Here is a 20174-nt window from a genome sequence, read left to right on the forward strand (position 1 = left end):
TGGAATGGAGGGGGAGGTGAACTAGCTATTCAACCATGCCGAGTGCCGTTAGATTTTTATTGAGCAATAAATGGGCTCAGATTGCTATCCAGACATTGAAAGGCGACTCTCTAAAGCAAGGAAATGGAACCAATGATATACAGTTCTAAATTTCATTATTAGTATCATAGGTACCTCCCGACTTGACTGAAGCTCTAGCTGGAGCTTTCAATCCGGATTTCGAGAACTTTCGGAGCTTCCTCCGCCAAGCCAAGTCAAGCTAAACAAGGAGTGAGGTGGGTAGAACTCAACCGATAGTGTGGCTACAGAAGCCAAATTTCAAAGGTTCACTGTGTGTGTGCGGCGCATGGCGTGCACATAGGATAGGCTATTTAGACATAGACCACTGCCTCTCTCACGTCTTTAGAATACTTTTTCAAGTTCTATTTTATTCTAGAAAACGCTGGTCGTTCCTATTAGCTGGGCGGTTTATTGATTGCAGAACTACTATATATACTGCATACTTGCTCAATAGTCTTCTTCGACTGCCGTGCACTTGGAATAGTGACAACTTCCTCCTTCGAACACTCGACGCTGGTGAGACGTCAGCCACCGGATACGGGCAACCAAGTTTCACCGTCAATCCCGCACAACCCTGTTACTACCGCCAAAATTTGGATCTACGTTACCGGTTACCTATCCGCCTTCCTGTCCGTGCCTTTCTCCTGCTGTTACCGCTCTGGGCATCATTCCAGTCTCGAAGTAGTTGAAAGCCGAAGCCAAACTATGGCTGATCAAAGTACAGGACCCACTTCAAACGGCAGGTTGCGAGATGCCATTGAGGGAAGCAAAGCACCATACTCTCCCCGACCTTCGTGGCTGGATCGATCCGAATCTGGGCTTCCTCCTCACGAGCGCCCGTCCGTTACGAAAGTTCCTGTTACTCCCGGTATCCACCTAACTACCTATCAGTCACCAGATGAAAAGCATAGTAAAAAGGGCAGGCGTACTACTCCGGGGTACTTCACGTCTGGTCCGGCCCATCATGACAGGCGGGATAGCCAGACTCTCGGTCGCTCGCCATTAGAATCACTTAGTGAGCTACCCGGTGCGGGGGTCCACTCCTCTCCCACCCAAGCTGCCAGAAGTGTAACGCCAGATCAGGAAGTGCTACGGCGTCTGAGCTTGTCATCCAAGGGACATTGGGAATCTATCAGCCAGATGCAAGCCGCGGTGCCAGAACTGGCTCTTACCGGAAACCTCATTTCGGCCACTTTCACTTTGCCTTATGCGCTCAAATATAACCAGCCTGGGGACTGGAACTTAGGTCTAAGACGAGGCCAATCTACCCTCTTCGACGCATTATCCTATCTTTCTTCTGACGAATCGCCATGGGAACACACCGTGGTGGGGTGGACGGGCGAGATCGAGACAAGTTACGTTTCCCTTTCGCCGCCCGTTGCGCATCCGGGAATCACGGCCAATATGCCTAGTCTTAACCCGCTCTCGGCACCTGTTCCCATCGATAGTAACGCCCCGCCCGCACAGCCTCTTCAGGACGGCATGTTCATGTCTACCGACCACCAAGTATCACTTGAGCAGCAGCTTTCTCATGACAAGCGGATGAAGAGCATTCCGATCTGGCTTGCTGACGATGAGGAAATGACGGCCGATGGTATTACCCTGAAAGACCAGAGCCGGTGGAGACGATACGCCGAACATGAGCTATACGCTCTTTTTCATTACAGGCAGCATGAGCCGACAGACGGAAGACTTGAGCGCATGCAATGGACCGACTACTACAGGATGAATCTCAAGTTTGCCGACAAGATTATGGATGTTTACAAACATGGTGACGTCGTTGTCATTCATGATTTCTATCTCATGCTCCTTCCCAGCATGCTCCGCCAGAGAGCACCCAACATGTACATCTCATTTTATTTACACACCCCATTCCCCACTAGCGAGTTTCTACGCTGTCTACCCAGACGAAAGGAGGTCTTGCAAGGTGTTCTCGGCGCCAACTTGGTTGGATTCCAGTCATACAGTTACTCGCGTCATTTCTTGAATTGCTGCACGCGTATCCTCGGTTTCCCATCCGACTCTTTTGGCGTTGACGTGTATGGAAGTCGAGTTGAAGTTGGGGTCTTCCCCATTGGCATTGATTTCGCTAAAGTGCAGCAACTCGCTTGGAGTGGCTCGGTAGACAAAGCTCACAACGACCTGAAAAAGATCTACAAGGGAAAGAAAATAATCGTGGGTCGTGACCGGTTAGATAGTTCCCACGGCGTAACCCAGAAGCTCATGGCTTTTGAGCGATTCCTGGAACTATACCCTCACTGGCGAGAAAAGGTGGTTCTCATCCAAGTTACATCACCGAAGAATACTGAAGACGATTCAGAGAACAAGGTCACCAGCCGTGTCAACGAGTTGGTGACGCGGATCAATGGCAGCAAGGGCAGTCTCACTTACTCGCCTGTCCAGCACTATCCCCAGTATTTGAGCCAGGAGGAGTACTTTGCCCTACTGAGAGCTGCCGATATTGGCTTGATTACCTCTGTACGAGACGGCCTGAACACGACCAGCTTGGAGTATGTCGTCTGCCAGCGTGAAAGCCACGGCCCCTTGATTCTATCTGAGTTCAGTGGCACAGCTGGGTTTCTTCCCGGTGCAATTCATATCAACCCTTGGGATCTTAGCGCCGTGGCTAAGAAAATAGACCATGCGCTTACAATGCCAAGCGATCAGCGGCAGCTCGTGCAAAAGCAGCTCTATAACCATGTTGCCGAGCATAACGTCCGGAGTTGGATCGCTCAATTTCTCTTCGGTCTGGTTGACGTATTAGCAAGGAACTAAAGTGGCCCTTCCGGTTTTGTCGCCGCATATTTCGTTACCTGGTGGGATAGCAGGTTCAGACGTCAATTAACCCGTGATTGTCTATACTTCGTGTCATAGGCCTAGTATTAGATAAGAGGTTTAGGCCCTATGTGCGGCCGGTAAGCTAGTATTTTTACTGTCGCAAGTTTTGTTTCTGGGCCTTGAAGTGGCATTGGGGAGACCCAAGTAACTGTTTGGTTCGCCCGGTTGTAGTCTACAATCCCCAACCGATTCCCTTGTATTGCATCATATCCGACGTAGCGCACCAAATCACAATGGTATTAGAATCATCCGGTAGCATACTGTACTCTCTTTCTGCCGCATCAGCTCGAAAAGTGTCATGAGCTGTTCCCGGCCCTGAGATCTGTTGGCCTCGACTGTAGGGGTCCATTAGACGAGCAGCTTCAACGCAATAGCGGCTCTAGTGGATGGGTAGACTAGCAATAAAAGTACTCAGGTGGTTTTACACGTGGGTGAATAAATTATATAAGTAAAATGTGGCTATTCGCAACTTCGCCGGCGCAACCCTGCTAACTCTGAATCAAACTCGAAATGGGAAGCTCTGCTTCCTCAACACTACTTCTTGCATACATGTACCTCAGCAATTCTTCGCTTTACCTACTGAACAACAGCATATTGTCAAGTTGGAGGAGATCGAATAACTCCAACGATGGCAACCATGGGAGATTTTATCTTCCGTAAGCCGCCACATCTATATCAGATATCTGAATGACCAACCGCCGTGGCTGGCCTGCTCTCCACAGGCTTCAGAGACGCTCAGTAGTCATATCGTTGAGCCTGTAGTGCCAACGCCAACGCCAAAGCTGTCTAGGCAACAGACTGTCAAGAAGCCTAGGTGGGACAGAGCTCGGGTAGGCTCCTCTGGGTGCTCCACCAATATCATGAGAGAAAAGAATCGCATTGCTGCTGCCAGTAAATACTAGAGAAAGAATGATGAAGGATAAGTTTTTGAAGAGTGATGTCAAATGCTGCAGGTGCATAATTGTATACTTATGGGATCGGCGGCATCGTTACTAGCTAAAGTTCTGTCGCTAAAACACGAGATGTCATGGCGATACTCCTTGTCTCAAGCTGTACACCTGATCGAAAAAGGTGCCGCTCAAGGGATCTGCGTCAGCCAAGAGGACGGATCGCTCTAACGCTTGTTAATCACAACGTGGTCCACTATCTCAACCGTCTCCTTGTTAATAATCTAAGGATGCATCAGAAGCAGGTTGACAAGGCTACTTTCCAGTTCATATCCGTGACAAGCATCGGCCTTCCAAAATTTGACTTAGGGTCCATAATGCGCCATCCACTGTTTGCCAATTGACAAAAGTGTCCCTTGAACTGAGCGACACAGAAATGATCTTATGCGCACGACCTTCGGGGAACTTCTTGTAGCCTATCGTATGTAGTTGCCATGCACCAAAAACGGATCCAAATGTCACACGCATGCCAACAAGGCATGCATACCGGCCCAGCAGATAACTGCATTCCTGAAGGGTATGGCGGCTAAGGGACAAAAAGTGATGTCTGGAGGATTTCAGACAAGGTGTATATAAGCCTGACGAATCACCCTCCTAGAAAGAGAGGAAGGACAAACAGAAAGAGCCCCTAGAAGTGTCATAGTCAATTATTAGCCGAATCAGAACCAGGCCCTTATTGCCCCTTGTCACAAAACTCCTTAAGTTAGGTATAGAAACAGAAAAGCAGCTATTACGGCCCAGCGCCGAGTGGACCAGGCAGGTATAACTGGGTTGATTGCTCTGTCGTGTAGCACTAATTACAGTAGCACGAAAGAGGCGGTAGAAGCATCGCCAACAAATGCGAAATGGAATTCCTGATTAATGGTCTGGTGAGGTGAGCAAAGGGACGGTACCTTATCGATATCAGTAGTGAACCCCGTTCAGCCGCTCTTTGGTAATCCATTGCGACTTCCAATATTAGATACGTGCGTCGCGCCGGTGTATGTAACCAAGGTCATAGGAACAGTCGCTAGCCATACTAGCTTTTCGCAGTCATGGGTTGCAGTCACTTTCATAAGTATTATGTTAAGGCCGGCATCGGTGACATGATAGCAACCATCCAAGAGCATCAGAAACGCTGGGAAGCGAAGAGAAGTTTCTAGATGTGAAGGGGAAGAGGGCGTTCTGTGTTCACTTGTATATCGCATCCAACGGCTTCGGGACTACCTATTCAGTTCCCCGCTTCAAGGCTAGTTCGGCAACTACTTGACCCTCATCTCGGTGGTCGCGCAGTACGGAGACTTTAGAAAGTCCCACCAGGCCAGCAGCATAGTTCAATTCACTCCGAGGCTCTATCCGCGAAGCTATCTCCGTCGTGCTCGAAACCCCCTCCGGTTCTCCAAGTAATTACCTCCAGATTCGCGCCTCAGGATTGGGTAACTAATGAACGGATTGATATCTGACTTGTGTAGAGCCTTGACTTGTGCTTTTTGAGAATGATAAGCAGGAATGGCTTCTGTTTCCGGTATTCATGAGGCGAGCAGGAATACACGGAGTGAAACCTCCGGAAGTGGCTGACAACAACTCATCCAGGGATGGGCCGACTGGAGCAGGATGCATCAGGGTGTCAATGCTAAGGCCGAAACCATCAAATCAAGCAGCAACAGCATAGCCCATCGCCCCATCACCACTACAGCGTGGAGAATTTGATGAATGAATGGGTCTGTCGCCTACCTTAATCGAGAATTAGGGGCATTGGTTAGTATAGCGGCTATGCGCTTCATTGGTTCTCACGGAATTATTGCCGAACAGAAATATGAGATAAAGGCCAGTGAATGGTTCGAGACGGCGTAACCCGCCCGGCCCCCACCGACATCTGCGCAGCCCACGCTTCCCGAAGTAGTGGGTTCTGCAGCGGGAACGCAGGACCATAAGTTTGACAGCCTAGTGTTTTGACGTCATACAGACAGATGCGATACCAACAGAAAGCTTTTATTTTAATAATACAAGTGTTGCCATGACAATTCCGCCGAGAAGAAAAGTCAAGGCAGAAGTCGCATGATAGTGCTGAAAGATAGATTGATAAAGGCCGCTGCGGCTCCTACGGGCCCTGGGAGACACGTAGCTGTCTGTTACCACCCTGCCAAAGTGAAGAAACCTAGTTGAATTCAAACCGATCGCGAAAGACGAACATATCTCAACATCTACCGAAAACCCCAAAGAACACACAGTAGAGACGATATAGCGACTTCGTTCGAAGAACCAACATTGCCCAGTATGGCTGTTGGCCCTGATACTTCGCCGGCGGACGTCGAGAGTCTTCCGGCGGACCTCAGAAAGGAGTTAACACGCATCGAGTCTGACTTCACGTTAGACACAGTGATGCTGAAGAAGATCACAGAGAGGTTTGGGGAGGAGCTCCGCGAGGGGCTGGAAAAGCCACGACAGAATTTGGTGTGTATTCCCCACGCACCCAGAACCCAAAGAGGATGTGAACTGACGAAGATATGAAATAATAAGGCCATGGAAGTGACATGGGTATTGGGTTATCCGACAGGCAAGGAGGAGGGGTCCTTCCTAGTCATCGATCTTGGTGGCACAAACCTACGGATATGTTGGATTACCTTGAAAACGAACGAGAAACCCACCGAAATGGAGCAGAAGCGCTACTATCTCCCCGCCGCCATCAAGACGTCAACGTCTGAGGAGCTCTGGACCATGATATCCGTTTCCATTGAGGAATTCATCAAGGAATTCAAGCTGCATGACGGCAGCGCGGAACCGTAAGTGTGAGCGCTCTGACTCGGAGTTCTGCGGGGAGCTAATGCGAACCAGGTTACCCTTAGGCTTCACTTTTTCTTTCCCGCTGGAACAAGATTACATTAACCACGGAGAATTGAAGACCTGGACAAAGGGCTTTGATATCAAGGGGATGGAAGGTGAAGATATCGCGAAACAGTTCCGGGCCAACTTGGAAAAACATGTAAGTCACCAAGCCCACAACCTACTGGGTCGCATGTTACTGACACAACCTAGAGACTGCCAGTAAAGCTGGTATCCGTGATCAACGACACAACTGGCGCCATGATCGCATCAGCATACCTTGACCCGCAGACGATCGTCGGTGGTATCTTCGGCACGGGATGCAACGCTGCCTACATGGAGAACGTTGGCTCGATACCAAAGCTGAAGACTTCGCTGCCCGACGACACCATGATCGCCATCAACTGCGAATACGGCGCTTTTGATAACTCGCACCAGGTCTTGCCGAGAACCAAGTACGACATTGAGATCTGCCGAGAGTCGGCGCGACCAGACCAGCAGGCCTTCGAGAAGATGAGCGCAGGCCTGTATCTAGGCGAGATCTTCCGTCTTGCCATGCTTGACCTGTACGAACAGAACCTGATCTTCAAGGGTCAAGAGGGATTCGACAAGCTGAACCAGGCCTTCAAGCTCGACACGGAGTTCCTGTCCGGTATGGAGCACGAGACCGACGAGCAAATAGTCGCGCGTTACAAGAAGACTTTGAAGCTCAAAGCGGGGCGGGAAGAGCTGATTGTGTCTCGGAGGATCGCAGAGGCTATCGCAACACGTGGTGCCCGGCTCTGCTCGACCGGTATTGCTGCGATCATCAAGAAGAAGGGCCTTACCGAAGGCCACGTCGCAGCGGATGGTTCTGTGGCGCTCAAGCACCCTGGGTTCAAGAATCGATGGAGACAGGCCATGGCGGAGGTCCTAGACTGGCCGAGCGACCGCACCGAGGACCCCATCATTATGACGAAAGCGGAGGACGGTAGTGGCATCGGTGCGGCTGTCATTTCGGCCATGACCGTCAGGCGAAAGAACGAAGGTCGGACGGAGGGTATCCAGTTCGAAGGTAGCACCAAATGAGGGATTTTTGGCTAAGGTAGAGACTTCTGATGCCTAGCATGATGATTGATGATTGATGATTGGTGTAAACTTACCAGATAAGGAAGACATTAATGAACTTGACGATCAACGTACGAGCTGCATTGGCAGTTGCATGAACGATAGCAGGGTAAAAGATAGCTTTCAGAAGGAAATTTGAAGAAAGCAGCTCACAGGGCACTTGTCCGCTTGGGTACTCTGACTGCATTACAGGCTGAGTATGTGGTTGTCATAGCCTAACCGGACGCCTGTACATGCGTACTGTATTACAGTATGTACTGAAGAAACGGCTCCCACAACGCGTGTACCGCCTACCGACACCCATTGGCATGCTGTCTACCAGCGGACGTCTGAAAACGGACCTGGACCATAGCCAGAGTATCGAATGCATCCAGTGCTGTTGGCGGTAGAAGTGCGCTTCCGCAATCGTGCCTGGTCGTCCACGCTCATCAAATCCTTTACTCCGGCTTCCTCGGGAGTCAGTATGTACGTTGTCCCCGTGGAAGGACTTGCTACAAGTAATGCCGTTCCTCTCGAGCTCGCTGATACACCCTCGCAGCTTGCATAGACTGACGCAAGCATCCTTTTGTCATTAACGGGCAGACGGTCCAGTCCCGAGAGGAGGTGAAGATCCTCGGAGTTACAATGGATTCCGAACTCCGATTTAAGTAACACATAGCCGAAGCATCCAGCAGAGCACTAGAGGCAGCCATCGAGCTGAGACGACTGAAGGGTCTCCCACCGTCGACAGCCAGACAGTTGTTCACGGCGATGGTAGCCCCAGTACTAGACTACGCGTCGAACACCTGGCGATATGCATGCGGGACAAGGAAGATGAGGACGGTCAACAGGATCCAGAGGGTAGGAGTCCAGAGCATTCTGGGAACGTTTAGCAATGTGGCTACGGCGGTAGCCGAGGCCGAAGCCAGCATACCGTCAGCCAAAACAGGTTCGCTCGAAGGGCCCTGAAGCTATGGATCGACATTTGCGCACTGCAGAAGACACACCCTATGCGGAAAATCGGGTTCCAGATGTTCACGAGATTCGTATCGCCGATGCAGCAGCTAGCCCAAGAGCACCGACATATCCCGGTGGACAGGATGGAAGTGATCAAACCCTTCGCGATAGCACCCTAGATCAAACCGGTGAAGACGATAACAGAAGACAACGAAAAGGCCGACGAACTAGCCGGCACAAGCTGGGTCGTTCGCCTCGCTACGAGCAGCTCGTCCAAGAACGGGCTCGTAGGCGCAGGTGTAATAGCTCACTTGCCATACTCGACCAGAACGACGGATGCCCTTACCATGCAATCAGCAACACTAGCCCCTATGGATGAACAGAATCCGTACACAGCAGAACTGTCAGCTATAGCCAGAGCAGTGGAGTGGCTGCCCGGCAAGGGCAGGGCCAGTCGCACCATAGCCATCTTCAGCAGCAACAAGGCGGCTGTCCTGTCACTTAGACGACCCTGACAACAGTCAGGTCAAGCGGAGGTGGTTCGCATCTATAAAGAGATCGACAAGTTGAGAAAGAGGAGAAACAAAGCTATAGTGGTATGGAGATCTGAAGCAGAGGAGGACAGCTTTGAGCTGGCACGTATGGCCAAGCATGCGGCCCAACGAAGCACCATGCCAGGCTGCGTACCACCGACGAAAGCATTCCGAACGAAGTCTACGACATTTCACAACGCCAGGAAGAAGCTGGATGCAGGCAAGAGGCTACCCGACAAGGTCGGGGCCTTCTCGAAAAGAATCGACGCGGCACTGCCAGGACGTCACACACGCTCGTTATAGGACACCCTCTCTCACCACGAAGTGAACACACTGGCCCAGCTGCGAACAGGCATGGCGCGACTAAACTACCACCTATACCAGATAGGAGCAGCCCCGTCAGCAGAATGCGCATGTGGACACGCAAGGGAGACAGTCGAGCACTTTCTATTCCGATGCACCCGATCGAAATCTCAGCGCACAGAATTACTACAATGTACTGAGACAGGACGAGGGAGCCTCTCGTAATACCTTGGAGGCAAAAGGAAGAACGACAACGATAAGTGGAAGCCAGACCTGGATGCCGTCCGGGCGACCATTCGATATGCCATAGCGACAGGCCGGCTTCGGGAACGAGTAGGGGAGGAAGCAGAAGCCAGCGCCAGCTAGCTGATTTGATATCGCCAGTATAGGATTGAGTTGGACACCTCTGTATTTATGCTAACCCAGCAGGTCTTGCTTCAGCCGCCTAAGATAGGACGCTGAACACTTGGAAACACTACCTCCAAGCCGGTTTGCTACCGATTAACTGTTTGGTGTTACAGGGATGTCTGGTGGCCTAATAAGTATGACGACAAGATTGAAATGCACGTCTGTGTGAGGGCCTTAAGGAGTGCTGACAGAAGCGAGGAAAAGTTCATGTAATTACAAGCGATAGTTGCCCTTTAGGGGCTGAGCCCGGGCGTAATAGAAGTGTGTGTGTGTGTGTATCACGCCGTCTTTGTGTGATACTCTCCAGTGATATCCCCCCAAATCCACTCCGATGGCATCTGCCGAAGCTCAAAGGAGATGCTCATTTCCCTTCGAGAGCCTACACAAGGCACAACAGATTAACACGAACGTTGCTTTGGGGGATTACAAGAAGAAACTAGACGCATTTGAAAATGCACAGGTACGGCTGCCACATTTAGTAGCACTGCATTTTCTCTAACGAGACGTTCACAGAAGATGGATGAGGATGGGAGAGGGTGGACGAACTCTAGTCATAAGTCGTTGCAAGGTAACGCAGTAGCTCTACTGGACCACTTGCCGAAAATGCGAAAGGAGATCGGGAATCAAAAAGGAGTCAAGTGTAGGAAAGAGGATGAGTACGAGGAGACACTGAACAGAGCAGGACTGGGCACTAGTTGGGAATGAAGGTGTACGCGACCCTAAGCGAACAAGACTGAGCGTCTATTCACTTTTGATATGTCCCTGCTGACTTTCGTGATATGCCTGACTGTCGATGTGCCTAGAGGAACCGGGACCTGCTGAGTATGGCTCGGCGAGGGAAGAATTGCGAAGTAGATACTGGGCGGACCAACCATGTGAAGGATCATGCAGCAGCTCTCATCTCTAGCAACCCTCTCTTCTCTACTGCTCATTCCCCGAAGGCATGCAGCATGCCATCCAACGTCCTCGGTTTGACTCAAGCAGGTCACCCCCCCAGGATACCGGCTGACAGAACATCGACTGATGATCGCCCCAGCGCAATGGGATATGCGGCAAAGGGGACGACGGTAGAAAGCACGCGGCCTAAGGCACTGGCGCCCACTTGTATTCCATATTTCACATCGCACGTGAGAGAGGTACCAAAATGTATTGAGTTTATTTCTTGGTTCGCAGCTCGGCATTCGCCTCGAAGCTTCCTTCTGCGCCATCTACGCCGGCTGCAGGCGATTGTAGAGCAGGCCACGCTTCCGAGAACAACCCTCGAGCCGATCCGCACCATGCTTCCTCTTCCTCCGGACCGCAGACACCTGCCGGTGTTTGGGTGCTGGCCGGAGGACGGCTTGGTCAAAGTCAATCACCATAACACGCCCGCGCTCCACGTTCCACAGCAGGTTGGCATCGCGCAAGTCGCCGTGGTCCACCCCCGCCGCCCACACCGCCTCCGACGAGCGACGCCTCTGCGCCTCCAGCTCCGCCGCCACCATGCCCGCGTCCGCCGCTGTCTCGCCGCCCCACGACATGAGCATCATGTGCACCACCCTCCTCCCCCCCCGGTAGCACGTACCCCCAATCCAGGTGCACCAGGCCCAGGTGCACAGGCACCACCCAGCCCTCGAGCGTCGCCAGCCGCGCGTAGACCCGGCATTCGTGCTGCAGCTGCTCGAGGCCACCCGACAGTGTCCCCTTGCCGACAAAGGTGTAGCCGTATCTTCCAAGTTCCACTTTGAACAGCACGCCTGTCGCACCCCTCTTACCCCACCCACCTAGCCCTAGGCAACCTTGGTATGGACTGTCGCGCAGCTGCTCACTGACCAGGCGTGTGAACTCGTCGGCCGTGACAGGGTGCCGCAGGCCATCTCCGCCCGCGACACGATGCGCGAGCACATTCGGGCAGCTGTCGTCGAGGGCCCGGCCCCTCTTGAGGCCCAGCAGGCACGCCTGCGAGCAGTATTGCCGCGTAGGCGCCGAGTGGCGCGTCTCATCTTCCTCGGAGCTGCTATGCGATGGGCCGCCCTTCCGCTTCTCCACCGGCCTTGTCCACGGCGGCGGCAAGTCATCTTCCGACCCGTCCTCGTCCTCGTCCTCGCCCTCGTCATCCTGGCGAGACGACGCTGGTGGCCTACAGGACGACCTCGGCCGCAAGGCGACTTTCCGGCCAATAGGGCTTTCGTCGGGCACAAAATCTGGATCGGCTCGTCGTGCAGGGGACGATGACGCCGCCTGCGACGACTCCGTCTCCTCTGCGGAAAACTGCGCGGCATCCTCGTACGGCTCTGCCCATGTCTTCAAGACCGCCTTCGCGCTCTCCAGAGCGGCGTCGAGAAAAGGTCCCTGAAGCGCATCTGATTGGAGACTCAACAGACAAAAGCTGCTGAGCTGCGCCACGGCCGTGTAGATCCGTTGGTTCGCCCAGTTTTCGCACGATGTGTCGTCCACATCCTCGCTGGGCACACACGGGTGGCAGAACAGCGTTTGTGGATCGGCCCGGTCGACGTGGAGTAGCAGCAGCGACTCGCCCGCTGCCACATAGCCATACCCAACCCCGTAGGTGACCATGTAGTCAAAGACTTGGGTGAGCGCCATGGCCAGCCGTGCTTCGGCTTCAAATTGATCTCGCCCGGCACCCGTCCTCGACGTAGTCCTATTCACTTGTTCAACGACTTCCATAAACAAGGTTTCCTTCGCAATGGCCAGCTTCACATGATCGGCCGCCATTTTGTGAGCGGCCTTGTAGTCATAGACAAACGCCAGGCTTTCGTCCCCGCCGGGCCGCGTTCGGAGCCCGGCTCCATCCGGGTTTGTCGATCGAGGCTTCCTTCTCAGCTCGGATGCTGCTCGTTTGTTCGGCCCGGCCCTCCGCCGCTCTGGCTCTTCGGTATCGAGGTCCTCGTTCGGCAGTGGGGTTCCGCCGCTCGCGTGCGTGATTTCGCGATTGTTGTCGCTGAACCGTAGCCGGCTGAATCCGTATTTCGCACGTATGGCTTCCTGGCCACCCAAATGCCGGAGAATAGCAAAGACAGGGTCCTCGACTGCGACCTTTTCAAAAGAAGCGACCGCGTTCTCGTTGCCCGCCAGCTTGTGGGAATTGGTGCTTCCTATGTCTCGGGTTGTGCTTTCTTGGTGGAAGAGTCGCTCACCTCCACAGGCGTCCACGATGACGTCAAACTGTTCTTGGCGGAGAGAGTCGGTAAACGGGGTCCAAGGACGAAGCCATTTCGGGTAGAACTTGCCGTCGACTTTTGTGAATCCCGTGGAAGATACAGATTTGTCGGCGCGCTTGAAGATTTTATAGAGGAGGGTGTGGCAGTTCCATAGGTATTCATCCAGCGTAGTCGGTTGGTTTTCGTGTCTGAGCTGCTCCTTCTCGCGTCGCTCTCGTTCCTCTCGTGCCTCTGCCGCCTCCCTCTCGCGTCGCTCTTGTTCCTTCTCGCGTCGCTCTCGTTCCTCTCGTGCCTCTGCCGCCTCCCTCTCGCGTCGCTCTTGTTCCTTCTCGCGTCGCTCTTGTTTCTCTCGTGCCTCTGCCGCCTCTCTCGCGCGCGTGAGCTCTTCGATTTCGCGTCGGAGCTGCGCAATCTCCGGGTCAGACATTGGGGATCGTAGTAAAGCTGCGGGGTTGATCGGCAAATCCTCGCTGTCAAGGATGATCGTTGAGAGTGCGGAAGAAAGACCCTTCACTTTCTTCAGACGGACATGGTGAATTACCAGAAGCAAACCTAAAAAGTAACCTTTTACGCCGTGACATAAACGGCCAATAATAATAAGTGCAATGGCCGGTTGGTTGATTAAGGCAGGGCAGGTGCGAAAGGAAGTGGTGATGACGAGAAGGAGAGTGGTGTTTACCTTTCACCACGGTGACTTGGTCTCCGCGCATACGCTTAGGCGCAAACTAGCGCAAGACAAAGCCATCAAACGCAGTTAGAGAACTCCCTGGCCCACTCGGCGCCGAGCCGCAATAGCTGCTCCTCTGGTTCTGTACCAAAGATCCAAAGGAATTTGCATCCTCCATGTGCAGCTACGTAATATATTGCTAGGAAAGACCTTAAGGCAAGCGGCGCCCTGATGAGGCTTCCTATGAGAATCAAAAGATACAAACTCAAATTCCAACGCCAAAAGAACAAGAGGAGCCGAGCAATTCGGCCTCTTCAGGGTCACAACAGCCGTTAATCGGTATTAAATCAAGGGAGCCGATTTCGACTCAGTGAGGCGACGGCCGCCAATGGCAACCAACCCCACAACAAATTTCGCCGCGTCAAAACTGTCTCGACCTACAACTTCGTCAAAGCATCCCTGATTACGCCTACGCAACCCAGACAGAGATGCAGTACGAGCGTCCAGTTGCGAAGCATGGCAATTGCGCTGCCAGCGCTCAAAGCGACTTCAATGGTTTTCTGTTAGAGCCGATGATGCGCAGGCACGTGTGCCGGCCATACCCTCCGCTGGGTCTACTTCACGCAGACTATAAAACCCCGATGCGGTCTCGTCCCGTTCAAAGGCGATGAGTCTTATCGCCCTCGTTCTACACATCCGAAATCACCATCCAGAAAGCGAGATAAATGCAATCCATGGCAGTCCACGGCATTATCGACAGTTACGAATACGATGCTAGCGAGGGCGAGGTGTGCGTCACTCCAAAACATTTGTCAGAGTCACGCCTTCTGCACCATCATGAAGCTCGACACGTTCTCGACGTCACCGAGGAAATCAGCGAGTTATTGATGCAAAAGATCGAGGGCTTTCAAGAAGACTTGCGGGTATACCAGTGGGAGAAGAGCCGTAGCCAGGATGAGTTACAAAACATGAAGAGCGAGATTATGCAGGAGCTGTGCATGGCCAAGGAACAGATGCTGGAAGAGCTCGCGGCCGCAACGATGGCGAGGATGGAGGGAGTCGAGGCGTGCCTGCCACGGCCGCCACCGGAACCTCGACCCCGACCGCCATCTCCACGACAACCAGGACCTCACGCAGTGCCGGGGAAAGTGACGGAGGATGTAACGGAGGCTGCACCAGAGACTGAGCCGCTGCAGGTGGAGTTGCCGCCAAACGCCAAGTTGGCGTCTCAAATCGCGCCGAGCAGACGCTACATGCACAACAAGCGGGAGACAGACAAAACACGGAAGTCTGGGGAATCCCTACAGCGAAAGGTCCTGGCACTTGGAGAGATGTGCAATGTGTTCAGCTTAACAATGTACTGGAACATTGTCCATGCCCGGATGGAAATGGCCATGTATGTTCCCGGAGGCCAGGAAATCCCCGATCTCGACCAGGTGGTGAGTATATTTGCTCCTTGGGGCATGTCCCACGCTGACTGAGCATTCTAGGTCCGGAGCTTGTGCGGCCAGCAGGCCCGCATAACCCAACGGGCTCGAGTCTTCCGCACGTCGAGGCCAGTGCAGAAGCCATCTTTCAACGTAAGCCAGGCCAGAAATACGAGGCAAGGCTCGGCGGGCCGACTGCTGCGATCCCAGAGGCAACGCAGTGAAGGATCAGGCCATCCAAGCCCGCAACCCGTGGCAAGTTTGACGGGTCGCCCACCGTCGACGCAGGACAATATTGATGGATCCTTTGCCGTGCAGCAGGGGGGTGCTGACGACCCATCAGCCCAGCGATCGGGTTGCCTCAGGATCGCCGACAGAATTGTCGATGTGGTGCAATGAGCGTCTCGACTCTCCAATGTGTGATGCGGTGGCTGGTGACGCCAATGGCTTCGAGGTTGCAGGCGCAGCGATAGGAACTGGCATGGTAGCAACGGCAGGTGCTTCGCAGCCCACAACACTGGAAGCCGGTCGGTGCCAGCCAGGCGGCGGGGAGGAGGGTATAAGCGACATAAGCGACATGAGTGCAGGGTCCTCCCCAAATCCTGAATCCGATGCGTCTAGCTTGGGCAATGGGCATGCCATCGGCTTGCACCAGGAAATGGAGGGGCTGCATGGCCATGACGGGGACGCTGGGGATTCCTCAATAGAGATGCCAAATATGCCCCCGACGATCCTGGCACAGGAAACGGATGCAGACGGCCCCGCTACAGAACGACCTCGAGGTCCTCAGCCTCGATGTGGGAGTCCTTTCGTCGGTTATCCTGCTCGGGCAGCGTCTCTTGCTCGAAGCTTCGCCCAAGGGCCGAGGGCCGCACGAGGTCTCCTTGGATGTATGGGGGATACAAAGTCGGGCAAAGACGAGCCTGGATTACATCTTAGCGTAGAAATGCTAGCGTCGGTGTTAAAGTTAGGACTGAAACGATCAAATGAATCCAGCTCACACCTTGCATCTAGATCCGTCGCAAGAACATGATAGGAAAACCACCCCAGAAAAACAAGTAGTTGGCTTCGAGTCAGTGTAGATACTAAGAAAAGCTATCTGGAGTGATCCTTGGGGATGTCCTTCTGCCATCTACCGCAAGGATGTTCTTCTAGTCATCCGACTTGAATGGGAGTGGGCTGTACGTCGCACACTATTTCTTCACACTAGAATCATCGTGGAGGCCAGAACCAGGGGGTCACGGGAGCGCAGAGGGACGAGTGTAACGTTAGGTTGTTTATTACTGAACTAGAGCTGAAAACATGCTTCCACATAAGCATAGACAGGGCTGCCTTGTGGTATTTGACGTATTAGCATGTGCCACGTCTTCACCCAAACGGCATGCCGCTGAGACTCGTTTGAAGGTCCTCCAGCATTCCTACCATCTTCTTCGCCAGGGTGTCCCGCTGCAATTTGCGTCTGTCGTCCTTGTAGTAGTCTGGCGTGCGCCTCGCCGCATTCTGCACAGACCCTCTTGGACGGCCTGCCTGTGACAGCTTTACACCGTTTCCCACCATTCTGGGAGGGAACTGCCGTGGTTGAGTCGACATGATCGGCGCCAAGGGTCTTCTGGCCGTTACCCGGCTATTCCAACGGACAGCTCTCTGCAGCGACGCATCCATCGCGCCGTGGTCGGGGTATCTTGTGGGTGCTGGCCGGGCGCCTGCATTCGTCGCGGCATTTGGTGCAGTGTTCGTCGTGGAGCTGGGCTCGGTGCGGGCGGGCTGCCGCTCCACTGTCGGTTGGGAACCTGGAGTGCCTACTGTATGATGAGCGTCAATGGCCAGTCGGCTATGTAGTCAATAGACGAGAATCATGCTTACCTTGCGGCTTTCGCGGCAAAGGCAGCTGCCTCGGACCCTTCTGTCTCATCAGACTATTGGGAATGACAGTCCCGCCGTCCTCGTCGGGGATGACGTCGGGGATGACGTCGTAGACAGGCAGAGGCTCCGCCGCGGCAGCGGGAACTGCTGCAATATACTTGGGGTCGGTTCCGTGCTCGGCATCCGCATCGCTGTCTATGCCAGCAACGGCATTCGCGTCGTCGTTGGCATCCGCCTGGGCCTCGAAATGGATGGCTTCGACTTGGCCGCTCGATCGCGTCGTTCGGCCGTGGCTCGGTCTCGCATGGCACGCGGCTGATCGTCGAAACTGCGGCTGTTAGTAACAGAGCTGAATACACTCGATGGAACGGTAAGTGGGACTGGGGACGGACAATCCTGTTGAGGTCCGGCACCTGCTGCCCGCGCGGGACGTGCATCGCCGTCTCCATCCGCTCGTGCGTCGGGTTCCAGTACGCAAGCGCGCTGAAGACATCGCAGAACCGGCCGAGGTCTTGTGTCTTGTTCTGCAGCGACAAGCCGCTCTTGCGAACCTTGTCTTTCTGCGCCTTGGTATGGACCATGACGGAGGCCTAGCTACTAATACGGTTCGGGTAACTTGCTGGACTCTCTTGGAGCATATTCCGGGTGTCCATGGAGCTTCAATAGCGTCCCGCGTAACGGTAGATATACTGTAGTCACGCTTGGCTTGCGGGTGTCAAATGGGGATGACATGATGAGCTCGAGTTGGGCGAACGTCGCCAATGCAGCTGCTGATCCGGTTCCGAGCCCATGTTGGCGAGAGGACCCCGAGCCAACTTCTCTTCGGCGTGTCTTGAGGAGAAGTTCTTGCGTAGCAGGAAGATTGGACAGTTGGCCCTGAAGGCGCGGGGTCGCGAAACGGCGCCACACTAACGATAGTGTGTTCAGGGAACCTGACCCGCTAGTCGCACTAATGCGCCATTGCTACTTCCGACTCTGCACCCCAATAGTACGCCAACAGGTGCGGGCAATGATGGAAGCCAGGACCGGAAACAGCCCAGGAGAGTATTTGAATCTCGACGGAATACAGCAGAAAGAGAGCAGCCGCTGGATGACACTGGCTCCAAGGTAACCTGCCTCCCTGCGCCGGAACAGTACAAACGGAGCGGTGGGAACATCAGGCTCTGGGTCCATTTGAAATCGGCACACTTCGGGAAGGTACAATAAGAGACTACGGTCCCGCGGACCAGAATGGCAGTTTCGGCCTCCAGTATCCTTTCTGCAACTACTCGGTGGGAAGTGGAGAGACCCCGAGGTGGCTTGTGTGAGCCAACACAAGTACGCCACGACCAACAACGGGACGCGGCAGTATCCAGCCCGGTTCCGTCCCCATTCGCTCTACATCTGCTGCAGCGTTGGCTTTGCTCCTTTGGACCGGCGGCGCCATCAGTAGCTCTGCATCCTGAGGTCTACATCTGCCCTACCGCAGCTCAACCAGTCTTTGAGCCGGCTGCGAAAAAGCGCTTCCTAATCGAGAGCCTCTAGCATCGCACAATGGCAAAGCCACACCGTCGAGTACTGCACCGGTCTCTATTGGACGAATGTACCTTGGGGTACGAACCCAATTGGACCGGACGTAGCTTCAGGTAGCATGGTCAGGAAGTGATGCAAATGACTGAGTTGTCGTCTTATGATACTAGTAGGTACGGACCAGAAGAGCAGTATCGAAGAGTTGGGGTACTGTACAATGAGCACATGCTGTATGAGTACCCGAGAGAACAATTAGATGCGTTTCGGCTGCCTGTCGTGAACGGGACGAACTAGTCCAAAGCAAAGAGCTCTAGAAACGTTTCGGCAGCTACTAGGACGATATACACATTGGGAGCTGGAATGCGTGTCGTCGGCGAAGTCCAGGCATAGAATCAGAACTCGTGCCAGCCAGAACGGACGGCGGAAGAAGATAGCAAGTGTTACCAGTTGTATGGGTCGTATGAGTAGTACATATGATAGTAGCTATGGCGTCGCAAGCGGGCAGCGAGAACGTCTCACACGTCCACAATGTACATAACGTACTCTCAAAGAAGCCGTGACTCGGTCTACTATAGTCGGAGACCGCTTGATTTGAAAGACGGCTTTTGCACTGACCTCGACATGTGGAAGACTCGAGCCCGTTGTGTCACGCGAGCCTGGCGGCCGCGCAGGCTCTGAACCTAGTATGCTCAGTCAGCGCGGGACATGCCCCAAGGAGCAAGTACACTCACCACCTGGTCGAGATCGGGGATTTTCTGGCCGCCGGGAACGTACATGGCCATTTCCATCCGGGCATGTACAATATTCCAGTACATTGTCAAGCTGAACACATTGCACATCTCTCCAAGCGCCAGCACCTTTCGCTGTAGCGATTCCCCAGACTTCCGTGTTTTGTCTTTCTCCCGCTTGTCGTGCATGTAGCGTCTGCTCGGCGCGATTTGAGACGCCAATTTGGCGTTTGGCGGCAACTCCACCTGCAGCGGCTCCGCCTCTGGTGCAGCCTCCGTTGCATCCTCCGTTACATCCTCCGTCACATCCTCCGTCACTTTCCCCGGCACTGCGTGAGGTCCTGGTTGTCGTGGAGATGGCGGTCGCGGTCGAGGTTCCGATGGCGACTGTGGCAGGCACGCCTCGACTCCCTCCATCCTCGCCATCGTTGCGGACGCGAGCTCTTCCAGCATCTGTTCCTTGGCCATGCACAGCTCCTGCATCATCTCGTTCTTCATGTTTTGCAGCTCATCACGGCTACGGCTCTTCTCCCACTGGTATAACCGCAAGTCTTCTTGAAAGGCCTCGAGCTTTTGCATTAATATCGCGCTGATTTCCTCGGTGGCGTCGACAACGTGTCGAGCTTCATGATGGTGCGGAAGGCGTGACTCTGACAGAGGCCTTGGAGTAACACACACCTCGCCCTCACTAGTATCGTATTCGTAACAGCTATCGGTCATGCCGTAGATTGCCATGGATCGCATCTACTTGCTTTCTGGATGGCGATTTCGGGGTGTAAAACGAGGGCGATGAGTCTAATTGCCTTGAACCGGACAAAACCCTGGGTCTGGGTTTTATAATCGGCGTAAAGTATACCCAGCGTAGGGCATTGCCGGCGGCCGTGC

General features: G+C 53.8%; 2 protein-coding genes across 2 annotated transcripts; both read left to right on the forward strand.

Annotated features, from left to right (window-relative positions):
• Positions 1-765: 765 nt before the first annotated feature.
• On the forward strand, positions 766-2835 carry PG998_014712 (Trehalose-phosphatase; the record flags this gene model as incomplete). The annotated part of the gene is made up of 1 exon (XM_066881528.1): positions 766-2835. One exon carries the CDS (start codon positions 766-768, stop codon positions 2833-2835), a length of 2070 nt encoding a protein of 689 aa, XP_066723659.1.
• Positions 2836-6101: 3266 nt separating this feature from the next.
• On the forward strand, positions 6102-7715 carry PG998_014713 (hexokinase; the record flags this gene model as incomplete). The annotated part of the gene is made up of 4 exons (XM_066881529.1): positions 6102-6278; positions 6345-6607; positions 6660-6807; positions 6861-7715. The coding sequence occupies 4 exons, from the start codon at positions 6102-6104 to the stop codon at positions 7713-7715; spliced, it is 1443 nt and encodes a 480-aa protein (XP_066723660.1).
• Between the last annotated feature and the right edge of the window lie 12459 nt (positions 7716-20174).

Source organism: Apiospora kogelbergensis (assembly GCF_038363985.1).
Source record: "Apiospora kogelbergensis strain CBS 113332 chromosome Unknown utg000012l_segment0_segment0, whole genome shotgun sequence".
Lineage (NCBI taxonomy): Eukaryota > Fungi > Ascomycota > Sordariomycetes > Amphisphaeriales > Apiosporaceae > Apiospora > Apiospora kogelbergensis.